At 41.8% G+C, this 9,137-nt stretch overlaps 1 protein-coding gene across 1 annotated transcript; it reads right to left on the minus strand.

Moving 5' to 3' along the window:
• Positions 1-735: 735 nt before the first annotated feature.
• LOC149525988 (maestro heat-like repeat-containing protein family member 2A) lies at positions 736-8,740 on the minus strand. The gene is made up of 4 exons (XM_089776598.1): positions 8,631-8,740; positions 5,571-5,713; positions 2,138-2,260; positions 736-1,308 (listed from the first exon to the last, which is right to left on the minus strand). The coding sequence occupies exons 1-4, from the start codon at positions 8,668-8,670 to the stop codon at positions 1,039-1,041; spliced, it is 576 nt and encodes a 191-aa protein (XP_089632724.1). The 5' UTR covers positions 8,671-8,740; the 3' UTR covers positions 736-1,038.
• Positions 8,741-9,137: the final 397 nt, after the last annotated feature.

Raw genomic sequence — 9,137 nt, forward strand, 5'->3', positions numbered from 1 at the left:
CACCCACTCAGTTCGAATTAGTGGGTCTTCACTAGACCTGCTTATTTGGACCCTGGTGATCAACTGCAGCAGCAGCATTGATCTTCTGCATAGTGTAGACGTGGCCTTACTTGAGCATCAACTAAAAAGCAAAGGAAGAGAGAAGTGGAGAAGACCAGAGGACAGAGAAAGAGGGTGAAAGGAGATGATAATTAAGAAACTAAAGAGGAGGAATGGGTGGAGGGGTGGAAAACGGGAAATTTTTAAATGTAATTCAGTCTGTTGCCTGCACATTCTCCCCCAGGAGTTTCCTGGCACATGGGCAGCATCAGCTTTTGTTTATTTTTAAGGTATCCACAAGTCATAAAGGGCCTGAACTTACAAATGTTCAGCACCTCCAGCAAAGTAAGGAACACTCTCAACTCCACTGAGTGCCAGAGGAGCATGAGGACTCAGCCCCTGGTACAATCCAGTTCAGAGCCTGTTTGTAAACGGTCAGTCACTTAACTCTGTACCAAGGCCCCTAAATATCCATTTTGGACATCTACAATAAGTGCTGGCACTTACCACCACAAAATGCTTGCCTCAGCCTGCTCTCGTCGACTAACATCCGCATGGAGCTCATGCTGTACAGAGTCATTCCCACAAAAGGAATGCACTTGAGTGCTGAAAAGAAGGACCAGAAGAAAAGGAAGACAGTCAATTGACTGTTATCTGCCTTCTTACTATCGCATTTAGAAACACCGCTGGGTCGGATGCTATGGGCTCCTAGGTCATTTTGTGCTGCGTACACAAATGATAAGGCAGCAGTAAAAAATCAGTGGGGGATTTACCCTGAGGAGGAGCATTCTCCACCAATGTGCAGCTGTGCCAGATGCCCAATCCTCTCCCAGAGTAGGAGAGAGAGCATTGGGGAGGGATGAGAAATGGAATGGAGAAGAGCTCCACTAGACCTGATTTTCCTCAATCCTGTCCTTTAAGAACTTCAAATGGGGCATAAGAGCTTGCACCTTGGTGTGGATAGCTCATGGTCTAGCAACTGGAACCAGCCACAGCAGTTCATCTCATGCCCCCCAAATAGCACTTTGTGTAGCTGTACAGAGCGTGAACCTCTGTCCTTAAATGGAAGACAATAACTTTGAAACAAAAGATGGAAGTTGACATACTATAGGCTGATGATAGGTTGCCCAGTGTAATCAAAGTGAACTCGTCAGACAGCTCCAGTGGTTTCAGATGACATTGAAGCTCATACATCACCTCATTGAAATAGCAGCGTGCCAGAGCCACTAATGTGTTGCTCGCTGCCACTTTTAGTTCATTTGTTGCTTCCTTAAAAAATACAAAAAGAGAGAGACTGAAGTGATTAAAGCCAACTACACCAGCCAATGCTGCTCAAATGAATCAAGTTTTTATTTCTGTTTTCCACCCAACTTTCTGTGAACAGAATCATTAGTCATAAATAATCATTGAATCGTTTGGCTAAACACTTGTCAGCCTTTCAGTTGTTTGCAAGCTGCTTAGACTATTCGCTATTAGCTATTTGTGGTGGATGATTGGCTATCATAGTGACATGATATTTTTCCCTCAGAGGAGGTGGGCAGCTTCAAGATATTCAGAGAATTTTCCTGAATAAACTATACCCTAAATCCAAATACTGCTTCTTTTGGAAATAGCTCAGATTCTGTTTTAAGGTTTCATCCTGCTGCTTAACACCATAGTATCAGAGCACCTTCCACAGAAAATCAGTATCAATAATGAAATCCCTAGTAGACTTCACAAAAAACTTGCTTGTTAAGAAACGGTAGGCCTCTCTGCATCTGATATATGTCACAATATCCTGACCTTAAAAAGCACTTAAGCACATGTGTAACTTGAACAAGATGAAACTAGTCACATGCTGCTTAGGACCTGGGATTTCTGGAGGACGGTGTGGGGATCTGTGGGCCCCTAGCAGTCATCAATCCTGGAGTTTCAGTATATAGTTTACAAAAAATGTTTTAATTAGTTTAAGCTTTCATTCCTGTCATTAGCATATAGGGAAAACTAACTTACCTGAGTATCAGAGAGGTAGCCGTGTTAGTCTGAATCTGCAAAAGCAGTGAAGTGGGTCTTTGACCACAAAAGCTTATGCTCCAACACTTCCGTTAGTCTAACTTACCTGAGTCTCTCTCATGTGGTTTGAGGCAAGTGTTATTATTTTTCTCAGTAGCCTTCTCTCTAGGACCTGGGCATCCTGCTGAAATACTTTCTCCAGGATACAGTACATGTCTGCTCTGTTTTTCTGGGGACAAAACATAAAAGAACAATTGGGGAAAATGTTTCCTTGATGACAATATAGTAATGCTATAAGCTAATATAGTAACACAATATAGTAACACTTACGCTAATAAGCTTCTGCCCAAAAGAGTTTACAATCTAAACATGAAACAACTAGCCCAGGCTAAAAGAGCAGATCAATAGCCAGGAAAATAATTCAGGTCTTCTGATTCACTATCTGGAGTCCTCTCCGCTAGACCACACTGATTCCACAGCCTGCATACTCACTCAAGTAACCCCTAGTCTTCATTTGTGTAAAACTTGCTATGCCCTCCACAATCACCCCAGCTAGCAGCACTTCAGAAGAAGCTGAGCAATTTACAATTTTTTTAATCAGAATAAGGGCCCTGCACTGCCCCCTTATCTAATTTTGTTTATTATTATTGTTATTGTTATTATTATTGTTATTGTTGTTGTTGTTATTATTAGCATCTTGCCCTTTTTTATCCATTCCAGACAGAATTTGTAAATACAATTATAAAATACCCAACTCCTGCAGTAAATCTTCTGCAGCTTTTAGGGAAAATTAGCTCAGGAGTTACCTCTACATTGACAGTCGCACATTTGAAGGTCTCTTTTATGGGGTCCATCAAAGTTGAAATTCACAGATGATACTAAATATGGAGGAGTTGAAGGTATGAGTTGTGACAGAGAAATAATAAAGAGGGGCACAGAGAAATTAGAAACCTGAGCAGAACAAGACTGATTTCAGAGAACTGCAAACTAGCGCACCTAGAGAGGGGGTCAATATAACTGACATAATGAGAGGGAGAAAAGTGGGAAACAACAAGTGACCTGGAGTGACAGTGAAAAAAAAAGTCAGCCATCTGGATTGGGTTTGTTACATACAGGAATCTTGTCATAAAGCAGGAAGTTTCTCATTGTTCATCTGAGGTGTGACTGCTTCTGGCTTATTTCACTTTTTTGGCACCACATTCCCCAGAAAAGATCAACAGCTTGGAAGTAATTCAGGAGAAAATTTTAAAAAGTGCAGGGAGGCCAGCAGAACTGACTTTTAAATAGAGACCTGCAACCTCTATGGGATCTGACCTCATGCATCAGGGTGAGGTTGGGTGGGTGTAGGGGAGCCTGCCTTGACAATAAATGGCCACGTCTCCCTTTAACACGTGCAGATCTCTAACAAGCAAAACCCAGGCCTGTCTCAAGTCTGGTGCACATAAGCATGCAGGCAAGGTCATGGGAGAAGCTGTGAGAGGAAGGAATGTTTTGCATAACAATGCAGATGAAGCATGGTACGTGAGACTATGTCAAGAACACGTGGCAAGCAATCTTGTACAGGTACTTCTGTTTCTGATAACCACAAATTACAGATGCAGCCATACAACTGTCAACTATGCACATAGCAGCAACATCCTGAGTGACAAGATGTACTCCAGATAGGGTATTGGGCATGTTACATATCCTACACAATACGTAATCAATTGGTAAATATTATTAGAACAACCAAGTCTCGCTTTGCTATAAAATGGGCTTAGTAAGAACAATCAGTGGGAGGGAATGAGCAGGATTGACCCACAGGTACTGCTCGATATAACTAGAAGTAAATAGGCCCTTCACACCGGTGATCCAGTGCATGGTGTTCCAATGCATGGGAAGAAAAGGAACCATGACCTCCTGCCTGCTACTGTAGGTGGCATACGGGTGAAGTGTAAGTGAACTAGTCTTTATTATTGTATTATAGTAGCTCTTTTATTAATTGCTTTTGCATTGCTTTGCACTATATTATTGCTTTAGAATGTATGGCATTTAAGGTTTAAATTGTGTAGTAATTGTTTTTAAGGCTTGTAAAACTTAAACAACTGTAATAACTGCTTAAAGCTTGCAATAAATAAGAAAGTGGTTAAGTATCCCTGGAGTGTCCTGGTTTCTCTTGGATCTAAAATAAATCGAATCACATCACAGTGGGAAAACAACTGGACTCCCCTGGGCTCAGATCAGGTCAGCTCTCCTCCACAGAGTCAGCACAACCGTGACTGCCTACTCCAGCCAGCCACCACCTCCTTGCTGCATAGCATGCACTGTGGAGTGAGGATGCTTAGGAGTCAGTGTTTCTTACCCTGCAGCACGTACATTGCACAGCAGGGGGCAGTATCAGAGACATAAAATTTAGACTTTAACATCAGGAAAAATGCCCCAGCTATAAGACATCTATCAGGTTATTACATAGTCTTCATTGGAAAGTGGTGGAAACCCAGTCACTAGGAGCTTTTAAAATTGGTTTGGCCCCCAAAAATGAAAAAGGCACTGCTGGGAAATTGGATGATCCAACAAGCCTTTCACATCTGTCTCCTGTGAGTCTATAACTCTGAATTCAGGCAGCTGAAGGTGTGAACTGCCTGCTAAGGTCATAAAGCACTTTGGAATGTTCAAAGCCAATGGTTGGCTACACATTCCAGTGGTTGTGCTTTTAAAGGATGCTGCTGCAAACTGCTATTATTACTGCTCTAGTGGGGAGAGGCTCTGCCTCTTTCCATTCATTTTTAAATGTAAGGAGGATTTTTAATTGAAAATCATAATTGATAACTTATGAATACAAGAGCCCCACACTATTCAAGCGAGCCAGAAATGAACTGCTTGTCTTGGCTTCCTGGTACTTGAAACTAAAATGCCTTCTGTGTTGACCCTTAATAGAGAAATGGACTTTGCTGGATGCGAGTATTAATAAAAGAAAAAGGGGTTTGGATTATTTAAGAACCCTTCAAAGCTATAGCCCAATCATATGTCATTATAATTAAGAAGTGTTGTCTTGGGTTTAGAGCAGAGAGTCAGTTCACATGGGTTTTATTCACCATTCTTCTACTAACTCACTATGTGGTGTTGAGCAAGTTATTTAATTCCCCATGACACAGCCCATCAGTAAATGGGGATGTTTATCACTCTCCCAAAGGTGCTGTAAAACCTAATTCATGAGTAAGTAGGTAAGTGCTTTGAGGTTTTTGGATGAAGATGCTAAAGGAGGACAAAATACTGCTATAAGAGATTATAGATACCCCTACAGTGCACTTTTATAATATACAGCCCATGTACTCCAGTGTGTACAAAAGGACAGTGCTCCTCTGAGTGTCTCTTTATTATATCATCCTGATCTGTAACAGAATTTTGCAGGATGAGTTTTGCATGAAGACAGAAGGGTAAATACTGATTACACTGAAGGTGGGCTGAGCCAAGTTCTGTATTGAATTACTTCCATGAAGTCAAACAGAATTTGGAGTGGAAACATGGAAAACAGATGTGATTTGATGAAACTGCCCTACCTCATCCTGCTGAAGTTTTTCTAGCAGAACAGTCACAACGACAGCCAGTTTGGTCTCAGCTATCTTGACAATCTGAAGGGCAATAGAGGCCTTATCTTGATCGTCCATATGGTCCAGGAGGAAAACAACCTCGCTGTAAACAGCTGAAATTAAAGGAAAGGATTCTGCTGGTTATCATTGATGTTGGGATTCAGTGCTTGTGTCTTTAATTCACTATCTAGTAAAGACTCTGTAGGAGATCAGACATGGTGATAAGTGGACCTGGGAATCATGCAAATCCTTTTCTTCCCTCATGGTGACCATGTCTGTTTGCAGAGCTATTGTGGGGGGACGGATTATAATAAGGAAAAGCTGCTCCTTTTAAATAAGATCCCCACATAAAATAATCTTTTCCACCTTTACTATTAATTTAGGCATTTTGATAGCACACAGAATAATTTATAGCCAAGATTTTTAAAACTGGGTGCCTAAACTAAAACTCCTAAATCCATATTAACACGCCTACATCCTGATTCAACAAATTAATCACATGCCTAACTCAATGCCAACAAATAAATCTAAAGTTAAACACATGCTGAAGTGTTTTGCTTAGTCAGGGTGTCATTTCCAAAAGTGCTGAGCACCCAGAATTACCTATGGATGGTGCAAAGAACTTCTAGGGGTTCAGTATCTCTTGAAAATCAAGCCACTTTTAAAGACCCCACTGTATGAATTTAGAAGTCAAACTTTATGCACTCTGTTTTGAAAAAAGGCTTCAGTTTTATTTTATGGTAATTTAAATACTTGCAGAGAAGACACATGGACTAGGTATTTGTCCAGTTGCCTCTAGAGACCCTAAAAGATTTTCCCCCAATGCACAACATCAGAACATAAGAACGGCCGTACTGGGTCAGACCAAAGGTCCATCTAGCCCAGTATCCTGTCTGCCGACAGTGGCCAGCACCAGGTGCCCCAGAGAGGGTGGACAGAAGACAATTATCAAGCGATTTATCTCCTGCCATCCCTCTCCAGCCTCTGACAAACACAGGCCAAGGACACCATTTTATCCCCTGGCTAATAGCCTTTTATGGACCTAACCTCCATGAAATTATCTAGCTAGGTGTTTTCCATGGGTAGGGTGATTGCCCCATACCTTTATGTGAAGCCTCAGAGATTAAGTCTTGGTAAGTCTTGCTCACATAGTCAGGATCAGTGTTACCTGTAAACTGAGCACTTGGGTGGCAGACATGTGTTTCTAATGGTTGTACACATCCGTACATGCCTCAATGCACATAAAATGTATTCTACACGTAGAATTGGAGAGAACATTGGTCAGGATGCAATTGATCTCCAGATTTGAGGGTGGGGAGGAATTTTCCCTGGGTTAGACTAGCAGGGATTATTGTTTGGGAGGTTGGGAATTTGTCTTCTTCGGGAGTATGGGGCACTGATCAACCACCAGGATCATCAGGGCTTTTCTGACCTAATCATTTCTCTACCATTGCAAAGGCCTCAGGCATTGGTAGCATTTCAGTTTCTCCTATCCTCTGTCTGCAGCACACAGCATCTTAGTCTCCTAGGCCTTGGGCACATCTACACAGCAGGGCTAAAGCAGAAATAAGCTACACAACTTGAGCTATCAATTGTGCAGCTTAAGTTGAAATAGTTTATTTCGGCTTTTGGCGCTGTCTACACAGCAGGAAGTCGGGGAAAGAGCACTCTTCCTCCTACTTCCCTTACTCCCCATAAAATGCGGGTTATAGGAGTCGGAGAAAGAAGTCCTCCAGCTTGACATTATTTGACATTATGTTGAAATAATGGCTTGCTGGGTAGATGCGGACTATGTTATTTTGCAATAACATCAGTTATTCCAAATTAACACTGCTGTGTTGACATACCCTTCAAGAGTGACAATTTTTAGTCCAAGACAAGTTTTGGTTTCAGCATAGGGTTGCTAGGTGAAACGTAATGGTTTGTGACATACAGAAGATTAAAGTACATGATCTAATGACCTACCAGCCTTAAACTCTCTGAAACTGTGAAATAGTTGATGTATTAATAAAATCAGGATTTTATCTCCCATGTGTCTCTCAGCAGAAATTCTCCTGGAGACTTAATATTTAACAAGAAATCTGAAATGCCATATTTATCTGTCTCCATTGTAACAGCATTCCAAGGCATGGAGGAGGAATTGATCAGAATTTACCCTTCCCATGAAAGATTGCTCAAGATTAGGCGATTACCCATCCTTACCCTTTGATTCCAACACCCAGATGCAGATGGAATCAGAACTGTAACTTACATTGCCCATACAGTTGCAATAGTAATGGTGAAGGATTAAGAGCACTAGTGTTGCTAAGAAACGCTTTGTTATCCTCCATTTAATATGCTAGCTATCCACTTAATATCTTAAGTAGACAGCAGGTACATCTAGACTGCAGAGTTTTTCCAGGATACCAGAGATATCCCAGAAAAGCTCTGCCACGTCCAAGGAATGCGTCTGCTTTTCCAAAAAAATATTGGAAAAGCAGACATGTTTTTTCAGCATCTCAGTAAACCTCGTTCTACGAGGAAGAAGGGATGTTCTGAAAGAGGCTTTTTTTCTGACATTTGGCCCAGTGTAGACGGGCCAACTGTCAGAAAAGCCTCTTTCAAAAGAAAAGTGATAGAACTTTGTAGTCTAGACACAGTCAGCTAGAAGAGAAGTCCTTCTGTGTTTTCTCTTCTAATTTCTCCCATCTCTGATGCTTTGCACCACTAGATTTTGGCTCCAAGGATGCAGAAGTCATAAAATAAGGACCCATATTAAACATAAAACAACTGGAGAAAGGAAAGAAGACCTTCCCCATAACATCCAATAGTGACACAGGTTGTCAGGAAAGTTTCCAGGTTCAGAGGCTGTAGGCCAGTCCTTCAACTCAAGTCAATTAAAAGGGAAGTCAGTAGAGGCTCACTGGATTTACAGCAGCTAAGGATCTGGTCATATAAATGGAGAATATTACACGTTTCCATGCACCCATGCCCTTGAATGTGTATGTGTGGATACAGGTTGGATATAAAAAATACAATAGTGACCCTTACCTCTATCAATTACCTCCTGTTCACTCACAAATGTATTCATGGTTTAGTCTTTCCTCAACACCTTCTCTCAATCCTTTCTCCAACTAGCTCCAGTACTGAGAGATAGATGGCCTCTCAGTCTGTCAACCAGAACTTCCAGTTAAACTTACACAAGCACTATTGTGACATCCTTGTGACCAAAGCAAATTCCATAAACTGTTGATGACCAGGTAGGCACACAGGGACTCTGTCACTTTGCTGGAGAGAACTATGGTTAAGATGACCTGTCACCTGTCTATGACTTTTACTAAAAATTGCCCTAAATAATTTTTAGGTGCTGGGGAAAGGCAGCACTCCAGCAGACTCCACTGCTCTGAGAGCAGGCTAGGGTGCCACTACTACTTCCACTCCAGGTGGGGGAACTGCCCAGGGTACCCTGACTGCTCTCCAACCAATGCTCCAGCACAGCATCTGGCCCCAGGGATGCGCTGAGATGTACCACGCCAACTACTGTGGAAGTCACAAATG

Source organism: Pelodiscus sinensis, chromosome 1, assembly GCF_052426305.1.
Source record: "Pelodiscus sinensis isolate ZL-2025 chromosome 1, ASM5242630v1, whole genome shotgun sequence".
NCBI lineage: Eukaryota > Metazoa > Chordata > Testudines > Trionychidae > Pelodiscus > Pelodiscus sinensis.